This window comes from Anguilla rostrata, chromosome 13 (assembly GCF_018555375.3).
Source record: "Anguilla rostrata isolate EN2019 chromosome 13, ASM1855537v3, whole genome shotgun sequence".
In the NCBI taxonomy this organism is placed as follows: domain Eukaryota; kingdom Metazoa; phylum Chordata; class Actinopteri; order Anguilliformes; family Anguillidae; genus Anguilla; species Anguilla rostrata.
The window spans coordinates 22,798,467-22,818,555 of record NC_057945.1 but is presented as its reverse complement, the minus strand read 5'-3'; the positions used below and the strand labels follow the sequence as shown (position 1 = coordinate 22,818,555).

General features: G+C 42.4%; 1 protein-coding gene across 4 annotated transcripts; it reads left to right on the top strand.

Annotated features, from left to right (window-relative positions):
• The first annotated feature begins 322 nt into the window (after window positions 1–322).
• Window positions 323–19,721, top strand: nisch (nischarin). Of its 4 annotated transcripts, XM_064304089.1 has the most exons (21): window positions 325–749; window positions 1,844–1,927; window positions 2,253–2,435; window positions 3,131–3,179; window positions 3,917–4,080; window positions 4,663–4,758; window positions 4,864–4,959; window positions 5,109–5,261; window positions 5,498–5,566; window positions 5,950–6,135; window positions 6,744–6,872; window positions 6,960–7,073; window positions 8,356–8,464; window positions 11,516–11,631; window positions 11,831–11,895; window positions 12,311–13,651; window positions 14,240–14,426; window positions 15,033–15,183; window positions 15,283–15,411; window positions 15,944–16,105; window positions 17,187–19,721. In XM_064304089.1, exons 1-21 carry the CDS (start codon window positions 480–482, stop codon window positions 17,825–17,827), a joined length of 4,494 nt encoding a protein of 1,497 aa, XP_064160159.1. In that variant the 5' UTR covers window positions 325–479; the 3' UTR covers window positions 17,828–19,721. The 4 variants fall into 4 exon arrangements, 2 of the variants coding, with proteins under 2 accessions (XP_064160160.1, XP_064160159.1); XR_010324777.1 differs by lacking the exons at window positions 12,311–13,651; window positions 14,240–14,426; window positions 15,033–15,183; ... (1 more) ...; window positions 15,944–16,105; window positions 17,187–19,721 and having other exon boundaries at window positions 8,356–8,472; window positions 11,831–11,848; XR_010324778.1 differs by lacking the exons at window positions 8,356–8,464; window positions 12,311–13,651; window positions 14,240–14,426; ... (2 more) ...; window positions 15,944–16,105; window positions 17,187–19,721 and having other exon boundaries at window positions 326–749; window positions 11,831–11,854.
• Window positions 19,722–20,089: the final 368 nt, after the last annotated feature.

Below are 20,089 nucleotides of genomic sequence, written 5' to 3'. Positions count from 1 at the left end.
GACCTAGAATGTTTCCTGCATCTTCCTGCATATAGACTACTGCTTTGTTTGAAAATTCTACTTCACACTTCAGCCTGTCTGAAGTATTATTCCACAACGATATTAATCCTTGCAACAAGGTCTTCGTGCAATAAACAATTTATTTTTATTGTTTTGAGATGACATTCGCAGCTTGTAATCACAAGACTGAAGTGGCAATGCTTCCTGAGTGTGATCAAACCGCGATGTGACTCGTCTCGTTTTAATTGTCAACTTGAACATTGACATGACCCCGCCTTTCCCCTGCCCACCTCTTATTAGTCTCCTCCGTTTTACTGTTTTGCAACTGAAAAACAGAGAAAGGAAATGTTCAAAACGTTTGCAAAACTCGGATGGCAAACAGTGGACAGGATGAAACGTTCACATGATTGTCATTTCGCAGACCGTTTCTCCCCCACTGCTGATTCGTTCCGAACTCCATTGTTCGTGTGCTATGACGTATGCTGTTAATAAAGTTTTTCAAGTTTGAATCAGACTGCTGCAGGAAAACACATCATGAAGATGGAGTAGAAAAGAAACTAAAAAAGCTCCCCGACATAGGCTACAAGAGATGTCGACCGAGGATCCGAACGACACAATACATTCATCAGTTTAGTTTTACACGGGTTTCAGAATTGGCACCGACAATGGATTCTGCTTTGTTCCCTGAGGACATCACTGAACAGAAGAAGATCCGCATCGTCGGATCGGAGCTAGTGGAGAACTACACTGTAGGTCGCAAATACAGTAATGGTGCTAATGTTTGCTAATATTGTTAGCTATGATAGTTAGAAGCTAACGCTAGCTGGCCAAGACAGGGCTAATATACGGAATTTGTAATTTGATTTTTAAACATTTAGATAGCTAGCTGGTCGATACAATACTTATTTAGGTAGGCTAGCTTGTAAGTTGAACACTCTGACGTAGCTAGCTCTAACAGTATTCTAAAACTTGTTACAATTATATAGGATGGCTAGTTAACTTTACCTATGTAACTGACTTTTAAGATATGATTTAGAGTTGCCTTGGGCTAGCAAGATTATTAACAACTGATGTTAACGCTACATAACCGAGATAATCATCTCGCTAGCACTTAGGGTACATAACTAACATTGTTAGCTAGGTAGCTTACGCTGTGTCATAATGTCCAGTATGATGTGTAGATCCGTGATTTTTCTGCTTCTGTTTTTCGGCAGCAAATGTCGTTACGCTCTACCTTTATTTATACATTAGAACAAGGAATTATTTGAACTAATGTGAAGTATTACTCTAATGGTAGTATGTTATTATGTTTCTCCATATTATGTTTTAGTTTGATGTATACGATATTATAGCAACGCTGAAAATTAGTATCGCTATAGATTAGTCAACGTTGGCTAGCTGAAGGTTATCTTGATGTAGCTAACGCATACGCTAATGTAATACTAATAGTTACATCCGTCATTTGTCAAACGGTAAGGTTACGGTTGAATGTTGGGTCAGTAGAAGTTAAGACAAATGAGATAGCTCCTGCATTATGAGAGTGAGGGGGCTAGTTGTCTCTCACGAAATGAACAGCTGGCTTAGCAGAGATTTTTATGACATTTGTACTTGTTGCTGTCAGGTGGCTAAATCCGGACGAGTCTAGTCATTGTCGATTCATTAAGGTCGTTTACGGTAGTTTGTTACATACTGTTTTAAACTGGATCTCTGACAGTTAAGACGAATTATATTTCCAAGGAACTTAGTTGTGTAGCTATAATAAATACTGTAGCTAACGTTGCATATTTGAAAGAAGTAGCGACACGTTTTTATGTGTTCATTAAATCCCTTTAACTACCTTCAGGTTTACGTCATTGAAGTGACAGTTGGGGATCACAAGTGGACAATAAAACATCGTTACAGTGATTTCCATGATCTCCATGAAAAGGTGAATGTGCCACATTTACGGTTTTGGTGATCACAGGTTTTACAGCACCCCAAAGTGGTAAGGGCAGCAGAGATTAGAAATCCTTCAGGTGTCATATTAGTAGGACCTCCTCATAAAACATATTATTTAAAATGCTTACAATTCATGTGACAAATTGCATATACATATAGAAAAAATAAACTGTTGAGTAATCACAAAAACTATATTGCAGCAAATATAATTAGTGATGTTGGATGTGCTGCTGTTAAGTATTCGGTACTGATGTGACACTTGATAGTGTTGCTTAAATAAAAATGTAACCTCTTCCCCCCCTGCAAAAAAAAAGCTCACTACAGAAAAGAAAATTGACAAAAATCTGCTACCACCCAAGAAGATGATCGGGAAAAATTCCAAAAGCTTGGTGGAGAAACGACAAAAGGAACTAGAGGTCTACCTTCAAACGCTCCTTGTCAAATTCCCTTTGGCTGCTCCCAAAGTCTTATCCTGTTTTCTGCATTTTCATTTATATGTAAGTGCGCTTTTTATTTTCATGTTTGCTAAATATCTTTGTATGTATTGTTTTTTCATAGAGGTTTTCAAATGGCCCTTTTTTCCTTCTCTGTGTGCAAATTGGTCATCACATTTTCATGAATGGCATCTGTTGTTTTATCAATAGAACGGCTCATCTTATCCTATGCGACGGATCTAAAAAGTGCAATCTTCCTAATCACACTAATCTGTTCTAGTCTAGTTCTTTATCGCTGCATCAGCAGAGTTGTTGACAAGAAATTGTTTTAATTCCTCAGTTTGACATTGTTTAATAAAGAATATTAAAGAAAAAGATGTTACTATGTCTGTGGAAATGATATCCCACATGTTAACCTTTTATCATTGAGCACATAGAGACGCTGGACTTTGGATCACTACAGAGAGCCACTGTTAATACATGACTGCTGTAGGGGTGAACAGTCATGTGACAGGAATGAATATATTTAATGACTGGAAGTCTTTCCCGTGGCTTTGCTTATTTTCTTTAATTGCCACACAAGAATGTGCATTGCATAAGGTTATTTACTGTTTTTTTGGGGAGTGGGGGCCAGTGTTTGATCTTTAGTAACCAGATAAATGATAGGAATGTTTGATTTGTGTAATGCAGTTTCTGTTTTTTGCCCTGTGATAAATTTGGTTATCTTAAAAGCATGACTTTTTCTGTCCCTTTTTCAGGAAATCAATGGGATCACAGCTGCACTGGCAGAGGAACTGTTTCACAAAGGTACCATTAAGTACCATTATATATACATATATACCAATAAGTGCCATTATATATGTATATATTGTACCAAGTACTATTGTACACATATATAATGAACTAGTGAATTTTTTTATTTAATATTTTTTGATGGGGCGAACACTTATGCACACATAGAGAGTAAGGGGATAATAAATAGCTTAAAATTTTCTAATATGTATGGTGTTAAAAAAAATCCACCTCTTGACCAAATACAGTTTGACCCTGAGATGGGTCAAAAAGTTTATATGAAATACTTTAAACACTAAAAAATTCATGCATATTACTAACATTTCATTGATAATTATTAGGGATCTGCAGGAGCATTTTCCAATTTGACTAGTGTCTGTGGAATTCGTCATTTTATTTTCCTTTTAATTCGGCAGATAGGTCAATGAAGAACACTTTGCAGTGTAATGAAGTTCTCTGCAGTGATGACCTGCAAAAATAAAGTGGGTATTTAACACAAGGCACTGTGTAGCCAGTGAGATGTAGGGGATGATTGGGTGACCTGATGTAGCGATCAATTTTTGCAGACATTTTACCATGACAACTAGGATAAAACACTACAGTTCTTTCAAAAAGTGCCAAGGGATCTTTAATGTCCTGAGTGAGTCAGGACCTCGGTTTAAACTGCTAGCACTTTCTACAGGTGGAGTTCTATTTGATTAAAGTTTTTCAGATGTGTGTTTGCCTCATTGTGTATAACTCCTTGTTTCCAGGTGAGCAGCTGCTGCTTGTGGGAGAGGTGTACCTGCTGAGCCCGCTGCAGCTGTATGCTGTAACCCAGCAGCTGAGACTGGCCAAACCCACCTGTGCTAACGGAGATGCCACGGCAGACCTTGGACACATTCTGGACTTCACCTGCAGGCTGAAATATCTTAAGGTAAGGGTTTACTTCTCTTATCAAACATGCATTTTAGTGAGTTGAACCTTCAATCCAACTCATAATTTTGAAGTAGTTGCAGCAGAAGTATTCTTCAACAGTCACATTACATTACAAAGAACCAAATAAATAAAATACTATTTGTTCAGTTGAGATTAGGTAAGAATTTGTTTTAAATCCTGAAAGCAACAAAATTCTTTCACTTGCTCTCTGATTTTGCATTGGTAAATTTGTAGACCATGTTTTTTGAGTAACATGACACCTGCATTTAACCAATCTGCAGTGCAGCCATCAAACAGGCAGTCAATCATAAGTAAACTTGGAAATGAATATTCATACAGAATAGACACATTGTGAAGGTCTCCAGCTCTTATATTTAGGAACAACATACTTCATATCAAATTTATAAAATATTTTCCTGTTTATAAATGTGCAAAAAGTAAATATGCATCTTTATTTGGTGATTACACAGGAATTAGCCTCTTGCAACTCTAAAATCCACATATGCATGTCTTTTATTTTTATTTATGTATTTTTTGCTGAAACAAAAGCAAAAAATGTGTCATGTTTTTCAATCATTAGATTCCAGGCACAAGGGGAGTGGTTGGCACCAGCAACATTCAGGAACACCTTCTCCCGTTTGACCTGTCAGTCTTCAAATCTCTCCTTCAGATTGAGGTAGTGACAAAGCCTGTGCAACCACTTCAGCATGTTTTGTCTTGCTGGCAGTAGACAAATGATTATTCTGAAATGTGCTGAAATAACATGTTTTAATTATTGCAGATCAGTCAGTGTGATTCTAAACAAATCGTAGGGCTTCCCTCTTTAAGAGCAACTCTGGCTACAATGAGCATTCATTACTCTGCGGAATCAATGAAGGTATAAACCTTATTATGTATTTACTCAACTTGAAATGTGGAAATTGTAAATAACAGTGAATTGTGATGTGTGAGGGAGAAAGACACAAAACAGTCTTACTAATACTCAGTTATTGCTGTTCGCTGCTAACCCCACTGCTGCGTTTGCAGGATATCCTGGTTCCAGAATCTGCTGAGTTTGCCCAATGGGAGGCAGAGGGAGTGGCCACTGACTGCCCCGTTACTGCCATAATTCCAACATGGGGGACATTGACTACCCTGGATATGAGCCACAATCACATAAACTGCATTGATGAGTCAGTGGTAAGTGGATCTGCCGGCTATTCCATCAGTCTTGTAAGCTGTATTTTCTTCTAGTGCTTAACGCATTTTGTTGTTTTAAAATAATTGTATTATTTGGAGTGCTCCAGCAGTATACAGGGTAAATGGTGCACCACTGTCTCAATTTGTTAAAAAATAAAAGAAAAACATGTAAAATAAATTAATGAAAATCTATTTCTGAATGACTTTGCTATTTCTTGCTTTACTTTTTTCTTCAGAAATTAATACCAAAGGTAGAATTCCTAGACCTAAGTTACAATGAACTTTCTCGGGTGGAAAACTTGCAGGTAATGATGTATGCTTTACTTGAATTTCCATAAAATAATGTATTTGTTTACTACGTTTTAAAAATATTTACTGTTTCACATTCACTGGCCTTTCTCTAAATGGAAGAACCAGCTAAATGTCCTTAGAATAACATTGAGGGCACAGACCACAGCTTTGTGTTTGCTTACCTTTGGTTGCATTTGGTGTTAGTGCAGTGCATTTGGTTGTCTTTGATTCAGACAAAGAAAGAAGCACTGAATATTTTGAGTGAAAAGCAATTGCGGATTCCTTTTTACATTTAAATGTACAATTTAGGCCTAGAACAAAAGATAATGGAAGGACGTGTATAATACCTAGTTCTGTGTTGGCAATTGTTTGATCCTGTTGGTGATTGTCGTTCCAGCATCTGTATAATCTGATTCATTTGGATCTGTCCTACAATAAGCTCACTGTACTGGAGGGAGTTCACACAAAGCTTGGAAACATCAAAACTCTCAACTTGGCTGGGAATCAGCTGGAAAGTCTCTCTGGTCTTAATAAACTTTACTCCCTTGTGAATTTGGACTTGAGCAACAACAAACTGTCACAGGTATTGTTTCTCCTTCTCAGATAGGGGGAGGAGTTCTGACTAACTTTGTCAGCATCGCCATGGTAGCTGTGTGGCTTTGTGGTAGCTGTGTTTCCTCTGTTTTTATTGAGTTTCCGACCATCATGATGAAGTGTCATATCTTTAACAGAACGAATGAAGTTAGGTGTTAAATTCAGGGGGTGATGCTTGGCTTTTGTTCACAGCAGCAGATATATATTTACAATCCCTATAAATAACTTTTCTTGTAGATTGATTCCATCTTAAAAAACTGGATGGGTTAAAATCTTCAACATTTTTAATGATTTCCCTTTCTCAAAAGTGAAATGAAGAATGTTCTTTTAATATATTCCACCATAATGGGCGCACCCCAGATGATAGGTGTTGGTGATTGTTCAGCCAATTCCATTGGTTATATAATTAACATTTGCAATTGAATTGTAAACAGAAATGACCAGTGTTGATCATTTAATTGAAGGGTCACTGTTGCCTTCTTGAAGAGAGGAAACACCTTCGAAAACATGTAATTGAGTCAGTTTTAAGATGTATATGGTCATGGTATGAAGGACTGTCTCCGATTCTCTCAGTGCAGTTTCCCTTTTTGCCCCCAGTTTGAAGAGATTAAACCGATCGGGATGTTGCCGTGTTTGGAAAAGCTGTCCCTCATCAAGAACCCCCTGAGCATCATCCCGGATTACCGAACGAAGGTTCTGGCGCAGTTCTGGGACCGGGCTTCAGAGGTAGGCCCTTTGGTTGGCACTGCCCCGCCCTGTTAAAATGAAGTTCAGCTCCGCAGGAGGCGAAACCTTTCATATGGTGTGTTTCAGGTCTGCCTAGACGGCACTGCCACGACCGAAAAGGAGCTGGACACGGTGGAGGTACTGAAAGCCATACAGAAAGCCAAAGAAGCGAAGGACCGAATGGCAAACAGTGAGAAGAAGGTGTGTGGCAAATTGGCACCCCTCCGTTATTAATTCTGGTGTAGAAATGAAGTGGGTAAATTTAGTTGCAGTTTCTTGTTGTTTGAGTTTTTTTTTTTTTTTAGTTTATTCCACCGTTCCATTACTTCCGGTCAAAGTATCTGCAGGTAAGAGAACATAATGTATCACACTTCAAAACTGTGGCTGCAGTATTGAGAGCGGCCAGTCCAGTTTTATGTATGATTGTCACTTTTTATATCCAGTCCTCCCTGAAAACACTGCTTCAGTAGTATCAGTAGCACTAACAGAATTTCATTAGGAATTCCTGATCAAACTTGGCCCTTTCAGATTTTTTTGTTAAGATGCTATAGAATGACACTGAATTTCCCCCCTTCTGCCAGTATAACTGCTGTAGTTTCAGCATCAGAAGACCCCCTTAGTTGAATATGAGATTTGAGAATAAGGCAAAATGGGGGAGTGTAGGTGTTTATGCTGTCTACATGTGCAGTGCAGCGATCAGAAGGCCTGCAGTAATGAACCCGTAGCACAGCGGGGTGGTTTTCCAGCTGCTCTGTGTTTCCCTGCACACTCGGCCCCTAAGATGAGGACGCGGGCTGTGTTTCGACTTTGAAGCGCTGCTCGGGTACGGCCGCGGGGGGGGGGGGCGCAGATTTACGCGCTGGCGCCGACGCCGCGCTGCTCACCGCTCCCCTGCAGACGCCATTTCAGCTCGCGCAGCGTCTGCTCTGCAGACGTGGGCACGCGGGAACAGAGACGCGCGCGTGTCAGTCTGGGGCTGCGTTGGACGGCACCGGGAGGAGCTCCTCGCAGACGTCCAGATTCGGGTCACCGCGTCTGTGCGCTATTATGCAAAGCTTCACTTCACAAAGCGTGCGCTAGTGTGCTGTGGGCTAATGCAGATATTATCTGCGTATATTACACTTGAATACATATGAAGGCAAATCCAGAGGTCCACTAATGACACCTTGTGGAGATAAGTGGGTTCACAGCTCCCGTTGCCTGTGAATGGCTTACTCATTTTTCTTCAGTTTTGATGTCCAGGCCAGGGCTGTGAGCTAAGCCTTTTCTCTTTTTTTGGTTCTTTTCTGCAGTTAAATGCAGTGAAATGGAACTTGTCAAATGAATGAATAAATTATTAATGATTAAAAGAAGATTAATTATTCTTTTTTTAAAGTATATGTGTACGAAGCGCTTAGTTACTTTAAAGTGTTGTTTTCCCCCTTGTAGTTGGTTTAAGCAATTTTTCCCCCCTAAAGAAAAGTCTTAACAATCTCTTTGTCAGATCTGTACGGACTCCAGGCTCTCAGGTGGTGGATCCCACTCACCCTCCTCCTCTCTCGCTGCTCCGCCCTCTTCTCCCCCTCTGTCCCACCCACCCAGCTCCAGCCAAGGTAATCATGTATGTATCAGGCTGATGGGCAGGGCTGTGGGTGGGGCTTGCTTTCACTGTGCTGCTCTCACAAGCTGGGTGCTGCTAACGGGGGGATGACTGTTGTCTGGCCCACTGCTCAACCCTCTCTTGTGGCCTCTCTTGCCCCTTCAGTCTGGGATCTCTGCAGTGCCCTGCCCGCAGAAGACTATTTGAGAGGCAGGGGCGGAGCCATTGCCTATCAATCCCAAAGAAATCTCCGTAGCAACCAAACCTTTTGTTCTCCTCGCGGTTGTGCTCTGCAGCATTCATCCCCTCAAATGCACCGTGTGTGTCTCATGCCCTGTTTTCCCCCCGGAGGACGTGTAGGTTGCAAGTCCAGAGGTCACTCTCAGACTGCAGTGAGGCCCCTGTGCCTGCTTTGCCCTGATTCAAGTGTGGAAGCAGCCCACACGCTTCCTAACCAGTGCTTTCCAGCTCTTTCCTCCCGTCTTTCAGGCTGCCTTTGTGGTGGTTCCCAAGAATGCTCCCTTTCTGACACTTTCATAAATAATAATTCAAATATAGTTTGTCCTAAATAAGGAGTCATGATTAATTGCAACTTTAATTGTTTTCTTTTCAAATAGGTGCAAGTGCTACATTTAGGTTTAGCACCAAAATAAAATAACACTTATAATAACATTTATTTGCCAAAGTTAAGGACAAAAAGTTAATTGTTAAGGACATATTTTATATTTAAACACACAAACTGTTATTAAGTCTTTTGTTTTTTTATTCTAAGGGCAGGGTAGTAGATACAAGCACTCTTCTTCAAGACCTGTCTGTCACTCATCATTTGGAATCATGTGTGTTAAAGAAATAAGCACGGACTTGTATGAAACTCGTATACATGCAGTATGTCCACAGTTAACCATTTAAAGGCATACTATAAAGGATTTTGTAGCCTTGCTGTGGTCCTTTGTTTATAATCAAAAAAGTCTCCTCCTCTATCTTCAACTCCGCCCACTCACCTCGAGTACCCGACTTCAGCCAAGGTCCAACAGAAAACACGCCAATTCCGCGTTGCTTTTCAACCCTTTAGTCAACTTAGGCTGTCGCCATTGAGGAACAGCAATTCCACAGTTGACTCTGGTTTGAACAAGCCCTGTCGGCTTGTCGTTCTGCTTCGCTGTACTTGTGCTTCTTTACCTCCACCATTGCAGTTGCTAGCTAACGGGCTCTGTAGCCACACCTTCCCCCTTTCCCCTCCCCGCACAGAAAAGAGCGTCATGCCCAGAAACGTCCCGAACACATTTTAGAAGAAGAAATACAGGCAGAGGAGCATGGATTTGGAAAATGTGTGTGAAGACTGCCAGTGCATTGTAGATATGACTGAACATGGTCATTTTTATAATATTTACAAGGTAAAAATCCTACATAGTATGTCTTTAAATGCTAGACAGAGCTTCTGTGAACCATCTTCGACGTGAACTTAATTCCAGCCTTAATAATTATATTACAATGTGTGACCTGTAAATGCAGTCTGGGGGCACCCATAGGGAAATTGGGCCCATGAAAAGATCTCACATCAGGCCCCACCACCCCAGAAAATCCTATGTTCCAATATTTTTTGAGGGCCCCTGTTAGTTCGGGCCCTTGGAATTGTCCTAACTTTCCGCCTCCATGCAGTGCCGGTGAATGCAGTACAGTAGCACCCTGTGAAGAAGAATCAAGACATTGTGATAGGGGGCGCCAATGTTGTGAAATTAACAGGGCACTCTTGTGAGAAGGATATGTTAAATACACACAGAAGTTTCTGGTGTCCTATAGACTTTTTAAAATAGCTGGTATAGAAACATTTGTGAGTATGTGGATTAAAACCAAGAAAACATTTCAGGTAACCCCAAAGCAGCTTGTACAGGGATGCTGTGCCTCCAGAGGCTGTACGTGTGTGTCTTACGTGATTATAAAACTGACTTATTTCCAGTTGGACCCATTTCCTCTGGCTCATGCCTCATTGACACCTGAAAGAAGTTCTGGCTCAATATTAAAATGGATATTTGTGTGTATATTAATTGTGAACAAATGCTGTAAAATCAATGTCTTCATATGTACAGCCTCTGGAAATGTAACATCGCTGTAAAGAAACTCCAGAACATGAACTATCCTTTTAAAATGGAACTTGTTCCTTGCATGAGGCCTCTTTTTCTGTTGACAAAACATACTCTGTTCCCTTTTCAAACCACAGTCATCTTTTCCAGTGGTTTCTGTTCATTTTAATTTGGTTCAGTTGAAAATGTCCTCCTGAAAATAACCTTAAATATTTGGACTACTTTCAGTTCTCGATAAAAAGTCACATGTAAATAAGCTTTATTAAGTATTTACTATTTTCTGTATTTCTAAAAGGAAAATGGACAGTCCGTCCTCCTTGTGAATTTTTTTCTGTATTCAGATGGTGGAAAACGGTGATCACAGAACCAAAAGTCTAATATACGAATCCCCCATCTTTAGAGGGGTTTCGTATGTGGGTATGAGTCGTTACGTTATGGTCTGTGCTATTCCGTATCCCCTACTGCGTTTTGACATGTGAAAATCATAGCCATTGTTATGGAGCAGGATAAAACACTATTGTTCAGTATTGTGACCATATGGAAGAGGTGATTTCTTTTCTGTGCTACTAGCTTGATTGATTGGTGATTAAGAGTGTGTCTTGCTAAGCAATAGAGACATATTTTGAAACTAATATAAATGCACAAACCGCAAGGCATTAACTGAAATTGCTGATCTTTTAGGGCTTGGTTTCCCAGACATGGATTAAGACTAGTCCTAGACTGAAAGAAAAATTCTCTGAAGATCTCTTTTGAAGAAAGTTTTTTTTTTAAGACTTGGCTTTATCTATGTCTGGGAAACCAGCCCATAAATTAATTTCATTATATTATGCTCATCTGATTTTAGCCCCATTGATTTTGCTTGGTTCTGATATGCCTACAGTGTGATGAAAATGTGTTAGTAAGTCCGGAGAAGCGATTGTATTACTGCTTTTGGACTTGCAGGATTAAGTTATATATATATATATTTTTTTTTTTCCTTTCAGAATTAATATGTACAGAAGAAGCCTTAGTTACCAGTAAATTACTGACTCCTGTGGATTCTGCAATTACCCAGAGATGCTACAATTTACAAAATGCTTCTTGTGAGGAAGCTTTACAGGTATTCAATTAAGCAATTTAAGTAAAATGATTTCTTTGCAGATGTGTAATTAATAACTCACGTGATTTTGCAAAAATATAAAAACTACAACTGAACTAACTGCAGACAATACTGCTGATGAACCACTAATTCGTATATAACAGCTTATTGATTATTTTATGTTTTGGTTGATTTTAGACGATAGATCCTTTTGTTTCAGATTCAGACACAACCACTTGCTTCCTGTTTGTCCCGGAAAATCAGCAGTGATCAGCAGCAGATGAGGTATGGGAGTGTGTGTGAGTTTCCCTCCAGAACATAGCAAGCTTGTGAGGTCCCATGAAAAATTAAAATATGGTTAATTTAACTCTAGGGACTGCTAGTTTCCTTGGGAACCAGACTTGAATTCTTGATGCTACATTTGATGGATACAGTGAGGTCCATAATGTTTGGGACAAAGATATATTTGTTTTCTTGATTTGGCTCTGTACTCCACAATTTGCAATCAAACAATTCACATGTGGTTAAAGTGCAGATTCTCAGCTATTAATAAAGGGTATTTTTTTATAGATTTTAGTTTCACCATGTATTACAGCACTTTTTATACATAGTCCCCCCCATTTCATGTGAAGGACTCTCCTCTGTCTGTGCTAGCTTAGGCTAGCTGGTGGCAGGGCTGATTTGTGTTCCTGTGCTGTAGCTGCTGTTGCTGTGCAGAGGACCGAGGTGCGTGGGCAGACTCTGGGGTCACCCCCGTGCTGCCCTTCTCCCTGGCGGCCTACACCACGGGCAACCTGGACTTCCTGGCGCAGCTGGCAGCCCTGGTGGGCAGGACGGCATCGGAGGAGGAGGGGAAGGGTCCCCCGCAGCGGGAGCAGGCACACCGCGACGGGGGGAAGGAGGAACGGGGCAGCCAGAGCTCGGGGGACGGCTACTTTGAGATGGGCCTCAGTCAGGGCGAGGAGGGCTCCGTCTGCTCCGCCTCCTCGGACGGCCCGCCGGAAGCCCCGGAGGACGCCGACGGCGGGGTGGAGGTCATCCGCGTCGCCAGGGTGATCTGGGCGCACTGCATCCGGGTGGGGAAGGGCGTGGCGCAGGTGCCAGTCTGCGTGGCTCTGACAGACAGCCTGCTGGCGGCCTACCGCGTTCCAGACGGAGAGCTGCCCAGAAGCGCCCAGGACCTGGCGGGGAGCCTGGAGAGCGAAGTGCTCGCGCCGTACGCGGAGGTGGAGGACGTCCGCTTCGACGTTCCGGAGATGTGCCTCTCGCTGAAGGTGAGGTCCAGCGAGACGCGGTGGTATTTCCTCTCAGACTCCCAGAGTTTGAGCGAAATGCGCTCCTCTCTCTCCGCGGCCTCGCCGGACCCCTCCCCTCCCCCGGCGGGCTGGCCGGCCACGCCCCAGCAGCTCCTCAGGCAGCTGCTGCCCTCCTGGGAGTTCAGTACTGATGAGGAGAGCGACTGCATGGTAAAAGGGGCCTTTTCCGCCCACCTCCTAGACCCTGCCATGATGGACTCCATTACCCAGCATGCCCCAGACGGCCTCCGAACGCACAAGGGCTCCCCGCGCTCGGACATCCTGTCGCACGTATGCGCCGCCGAGACGGAGAAGAGCAGGCCCCGCTGCCTCCCCTGCTTCCTGTTCCTCACACTGCGCCACCTCTGCGTCTTAAACCTGGACTTCGCCGCGCTGGCCAGGGAGCCTCCGGAGGACCCGCGGGCGCGGCCCGGCGCCAGGCTGACCCGCATCCCGCTGGCGGCCGTGCTCCTGAGGCCCAAACGGGGCTGCCCTGGCGCCGCCTCGCTGCCGGGCCACTGGTTCCGCGACGGCCACGTCCTGGAGCTCATGGCGGGCCATGAGTTCGTCACGGCCGTCTTCCCTCTCCCTCACGACAAGTTCCTGTTCCTGAGGCTCCTGGGCCAGCTCCGCTCCAGCCTGAGGGACATAAAGACCGTCGCCTTCCCGCAGGCGGGCCCCTGTCATAGGAAGACAAACAGCCACCCGACCCCCTCCAAAGTTACCCAGAGGGAGCCGTTGAGCAGGTACAGGAACCTGAGCTCAGCATTTTCCACAAATGTTTTGTTTTTGGAGTTCGACTGTTCACAGAGTCTTTTGTCAATGTTTCCACGTTTTGATGGCCTGAAATCTTAGGTTACACTTTGTTTCCTGCTTCATTCAAGGGCAGCTCCAGAAAGTAAAGGGAAAAAATATATCAATAATGGGTTCCCCATTGTCTTTGAAAAAGAAAAAGTCATGGAAAAAGTAATACAACTTATATCCCACTGTCCTTGAAAAGTCTGGGGAACTTAGCCAATTAAAAAAGACCTTTACAATAAGTGAAGTGAATCAAACTTCATTCCAACTCAATAGCTTGATTTCACTTAATGTCACGCCTTGCAGTGCTAACAAACTAGGTCACTGGCTTGTACATTTCCACTACTGTAAACTGTAATTAAAAAATACAGTAATAATGCCTGACCTTTTAAAATGACGCGCTTCAGAATATTTCTTCATTGATTTGAAGGGTGAGGCCTTGCATATAAGCTGATACTTTCAATTGCAAATTCCACCAAATAGAATGACCCTCCTTTTCTCCTCCTCCTCCTCCCCTTTCTTCTTCCTCTTTGAAGCGTTCCTCAGGGACTGCAGAGGCCTCATTTAACCCTGTCCTTGCTGTACCCAGCCGATCCCCTCATCCAGAAGCTGTCCGACGAGAACCAGTGTCCGTCTCACCTGTCTGTCTCTCCCTCCCTGCACTTCCTTTCTGGCCTGAGGGGGAGCGACCTGGTGGAGTTTTTCTACAGCAACATCGCTGAGGTAGTCTGGAAAACACGCTCCAGACAGTCACACAGGGGGCGGCCTTTGGGTTTACAGTAACATCAAAGCCTTTAGCTGGCCATCTTAGTCAGGGAGACTGACCAAGCGCACGCAGATAGGCTTACAGAGAGCAGGTATGCATAGAGCAGTCATTGTAAAACTGAGTAAGAGCTCAGTTTAGCCAAATGGTTTGAGGAATCTGACAATCTGTTGAAGTATTCACTGGTCTTTAACTTTTAATTTCTCTATTTTTTATTCCATTTCAAGTTGAGACTACTCAAAGCATTGGGTTTATGTTTAACAATGTAGCAGTACTGGAGAGCTATTGAGGATTTTGGTCAGTTATGACTTTTTATGAAATTACTGAAAACAGGGCTACTTTATATTACATCACATTTCGCAGATGCTCTTATCCTGAGCAACTTGCACAGATCTTTTTTTTAGCATTTACATTGACCAGCTCCTTACCCATTATACTACACTGCTGCCCTACTGGCCGGCTACTGGCCATGTTTTGTGTGTGCCATGCCAGTGCTTGTGGAGCTTGTGGAGGTGAAATGGAGGAGAGTGGGGAAATGGCATTGACTCAGACTGTGCAAACTGCAGGTGGAGAACGAGGAGCTGAAACACATCCTCTGGTCCTCTGTGCTGTTTTACAAATCTCCTGAAGTTGAGATGACGGCCTGTATCATGCTCTCCACCAAAGCCATTTACTTCATCCTGGACGACACCGCGTCCACGCTCAGCGATCAAGCGTGTAAGACAAGCACCAGCTGTGGAATACAGAAATCTCTTTACCTCCTTGTCCAAGGTTGGTTCATGACCTACAGTGTGGTGCTTCTGTGTTTCCGTACAGTGCTGTGGAACTGGAATCCTTCAAATTACGAGGAGACAGACTTCATCATTTCCTACTGTTTCGCCATGAAACTGAATGATCTGCAGAGTGTGAACGTTGGGCTGTTCGACCAGTACTTCAGAGTGGTTGGTGAGTCGCCCAGACGTTTTTTACTGTTATGGGGAAGAGGAGGAGCAGAGCATGTGACTGACAGGCCCCCTACACAATTATATAACCATACACAAAGAAATGTCATTGCTTGTATTGAGATATGCCTTAACGATGTCCCAAAGTCTGTTGGGTCTTCTCTCAGTGCTGTGGAAAGCAGCCGCTCCCTCCATAAGCCAGCACTCCTTCCCGTTAGTGATCATTTGCTGTTTGGCTGAGGGGCAGGCCAGTGCTACAGTGTGTTGTATGTCTTTGGACTGAATGTTACCCACTGTGTCGAATAATTGGGGAAGTTGTACAGAAGTGGTATTTCTAATGGCCTGTTTGCTCAGTTCATGATAATGTATAAAAAATAAATGAATACATAATGTATGTTGTATTTAAAAAAACATTTTATGTACAATTCATTTTTATGCTTCAACGAATGATAGCCCTCAGGAGTTAATGAGATTAAAAACTTCTGAAACATCATTACATTTTTATTTTTTTGGGCACACCTGCTCTGTGTTTTCAGGTCCGTCAGCAGATCATATCATCTCATGTCTGACCCGCGACAGTTACGGAACACACCATTTCCTGCAGCAGCTGATGACTGTGTTATCTTTACTGGAAAAACTGCCCTCCCCAGAGCCCTCCGAGCCAGATTTCTACTCCCAGTTTGGCAACAAGAGCACAGGCATGTGCACAGCATCCGCTGGAACCCTTTTGTACACTCAAAGGAATATTAGGCCTGATATTTACCATTTATACATTTTAAATGTATATGAAATTTCCATTAATTTATATTGTCGTTTTTAAGTAAGCCAAATGATACACTTCATGTGATGCAAATTTATGTAATGAAATAAATACTAACCAGATTTATGTAATCATTATAAGTAAATCCAATGTGTTTTATATACGTAAATAATATTTCTACAGTCACTATAAATAATCAGTCTGTGAACCATTTTCACAGATTTTAACTAATTTCATTGGTTATTTTCAGAATTAGCCATATATAAACCATTCTCATACTTTTTAACTGATTGACTTCATTTCGTTTGAGAATTAGCAGATTTATGTTCATTGTAATTAATTTGAAAACATAACTTTTGTGCTTGCTTAATTCCAGTAAATGCCTTGAATCATTATTCTGAGTGTATATGCATGCATGCAAGTTTATTTTGATATTCTACTGCTGTGCTGCCTTGCTAGTGCTTAACATGTACGCCTGGGCCAAGTACGCATTTGAAATACTTTAATTCTTTAAGTAAAATTTTTGAAAGATCCCTGGGAATTTTGATAATGTTACTACCCAAATTGTACTTGTGAATGCATTATTTAGATTTTTTAATTTTTTTGTTAAAATTGCCAGTAATCTGCAGGATTCCTATGCATTTGTTTATTTCAGTATTGATGCTGCCTTTCAAGTTTGTAATGTAAAAGGGGTTAAAAATGCGCTTTTTTGGGGCTGCTGGGTGGCTCACCCTGATAAGGCACGGTTCTAATGCATGAATGGGCCCCACGGTCGCTAACTGAATTGCTTACTGACTTTTTGCTAACTAGCCGATCCCCAGACAATTGAGGTCCCAGATGAACTTGCGTGCATCTGTGTGAGCCAGACCTCAGTGTCATAAATAGTGACAGCTGACGTTGCATACTTCAGAGGAGAGCATGTGCTTGTCGACAGCAAGGGTGACGATATGTGCTGCATCGTGAGCATAACTGTTCGTTACGAATTATAGAGAGAAAATTGGGTTTCTCATTTGCTGCAGGTAAAATGGAGAACTACGAGCTGGTCCATTCCAGCAAGGTGAAGTTTGTGTACCCCAGCGAGGAGGAGATCGGGGACCTGACCTTCATCGTGGCTGAGAGAAAGGGGGCGCCGGGTCACTCCCTATCCTGCAACATCCTGTTCTATGTCCTGGCCTTCCAAGTGCAGAGTGACCTGGGGCTGGTCGCCAAGGAAACCCAGCAGCTCCTGCAGCCCAGGACCCTCATCCTCACCAGCTCCGACATCTTCCTCCTGGAGGAGGACTACATCAGCTACCCGCTGCCCACCTTTGCCAAAGAGCCGCCTCAGAGGGACAAGTACCGCCTGACGGACGCCCGGCGCATCCGCGACCTGGACCGGGTGCTGATGGGATACCAGACGTACCCGCAGGCGCTCACGCTCGTGTTCGACGACGTGCCCGGCCCGGACCTCCTGTGCCACCTGACCATGGACCACTTTGCGGACGAGCGGGGCGGGGCAGAGAGGGCGCGGGGCGGGCCCGGCGGGGGCGGGGACCAGGGCGAGGTGCAGTGGTGTGTCTTCGTCCCCGGGGCGGACTGCAGGGAGCGGCTGATATCGCTGCTGGCTCGCCAGTGGGAGGCGCTGTGCAGCAGAGAGCTGCCTGTGGAGCTGACAGGCTGAGGGACCGCCCACAGAGCACACAGACGGCACACAGTACAGCAAAGCAAACAAAAGTTTTTCACTAGACTTCCAAATTTTTTATGTGACATTTCCTCACAGTGCATCCTGGGATTTTTTTTTCTTTTTCTTTTTTTTTTTTTAAACAAAGAATCCACAAGAGTTTGATATTTATTGCTGTCTTTGGCTTCTTGATAGCTTGCTGCTTCATATCTACGTAATATATCGCTGCTGTGTACAATCTGCAATATGTAAATGATTACAAGAGGGCATGTTTTGTCTGTGTGTTACATTGTATTTCTGTAGACCAGCATTATTTTAGTCTGAATGAAGTACACTTATCTATATTTTGACTCAAGGAAGGTTGGTGTCTCAACCCTTATTTTTTATGTTAAATTTTGTTTTTTTAAGGAAAAACATCTGTGTTTGAAAATGTTGTCATCAGAACTTTTGCTTTGTATTTTATGTTACCAAGGAACTTTTCAGCTCACCTCTACAGGTTTATTCTTAAATGTATTAAAACTACCAATGGAAAGCAACTTTTCATGTGTTTACACAAAGGAGTTGGTTAGGTGGTTATATTTTAGGTCTGTCGTTCTGAAGATGATGTATCCATGATAATGGCTGAATTAATAAGGAATTTAAAATGCCTGTTTTTTTTACTGTTGATAAATAAAGCCTGATCTGCACACAGGAATGTTCTAGAACAGAGAAGCGAAAGCAGTCTTTGTTATCTCGGGCACAGGGCAGGCGGCGGGCGGTGCGGGGGCTGTACAGTCTGTGCTGATGTGGCATGCCTCTGGCGTTCGGTGTCCTCTTGTCTGTCAGGGTGTAAAAGAAAGGTCATGATATCTTTGCACACCGCTTCTGCTCACATTTTGTACATGGAAATGCAGAGATTGGATAATTGGACAAGCTATAGTAATGATTTGGCTTTTGAACAGAACTGAAAACGGGTGGGAAAAAAAACTTTTTCTATGGTAGATGGAGTGACCAGCTTGCAGTATTGTTGGCGCTGACCTTACCACTTCCTGTTTTTCCTCTTTGCTGGTGAGACTGCAGGCAGCTAGGGAAGTCGGGGAGACGTAACAGACACATGTCCACCAACCTCTCTTACCAGGTTGCCTGATTTTGCTGCTGCAGGAAACGTCTGGATATTTCATGGTCTTCACACCAGCAGTGCTGTGTCTCATTTAAAAGCTGAAAAAGCTTGTGTTTTCCCTACACAAAACCAAGTACTTAATTTAAATGACTTTAAAAAGTAAATAGACTTTACATATTTTGGAATTTTCTCCTTCTTGGCATATATCAGGTTATAATCATATAAGAAGACAAAAATTTTAAAGAAGTGATAGCTTTTATGTCTATTTTATGTCTCGTATACCAGAAACAGAAATGGCTGCAAAATTATTCTAAATATGAAGAAATGCAAAGTCAATAAAATAATTATAGGCACATGAGGCTCTTCCAGGGAAAGATTTGCTGAGGCCACCACCCCGATTCTTAAGAAAAACCAGCCAGCCAATGTGGAAACACCCGTGAGATTATTGGTCATTTTCAGAATACAGATTACATGAATATCAAGAACTGAAAGCAGTGGTTTCTTGGTCTTGGTCTTTCTTGGCTGGTGCACAAAATCTACTGGACTGTCCTTTTCTGATTGGCATAAATCTTGGAGTGTCACTTTTAAATCAGTTCTCTACCAGTACAAATGGGAATTCTAGAAGTGCAGTGGTGAATTTATGTGTATAATTGTAATTGCAGTTATTTTACAATATATCGCTGGGTGTCATGCAGAAATCTTGTATGTCCATTTCTTGTCGTGGAGTTTTTTCATCCATGTACTGTAAATGTCAACTCAGCAACTAATAAAGTTGGTGCAAAACTGAAAACATGACTAAGCCGTAAAGTTGCATTTGTGGGAAAAAATGTATTGTTCTTAAGAATTGGTTTATATGAAGATTTGTTCTAAACAAAGACACCCTATAAACTAAGTTTTCATTCTTTATTTTTACAAGATCAAAAGTTTAGCCCATGGTATTCTTGATTTTAAATATACGTGCATATGAAATTTAGAAATTTGAAAAGAAATATGTATTTATGAACCTTACATGACTGAGGAATGGAATGAAATATGATGTAAAGAGGCTTACCGTCGCTGATTTACGGGAATAGTCCAGGAAATGGACCTGTCAAAGAACACAAACTCATTTTTATTCACGTCTTTGTTTTGTCAGCATGATCTATGCAGTATGTTTCCTCGCA

Bases quoted from the DNA above. Each gene is read 5' to 3' on its own strand.
- nisch (XM_064304089.1), top strand. From the start codon at position 480: ATGCTGTTAATAAAGTTTTTCAAGTTTGAATCAGACTGCTGCAGGAAA. The intron at 11,896-12,310 runs GTATGGGAGTGT...CCTGTGCTGTAG, and splicing joins AGTGATCAGCAGCAGATGAG to CTGCTGTTGCTGTGCAGAGG. The intron at 15,184-15,282 runs GTAAGACAAGCA...GTTTCCGTACAG, and splicing joins CACGCTCAGCGATCAAGCGT to TGCTGTGGAACTGGAATCCT.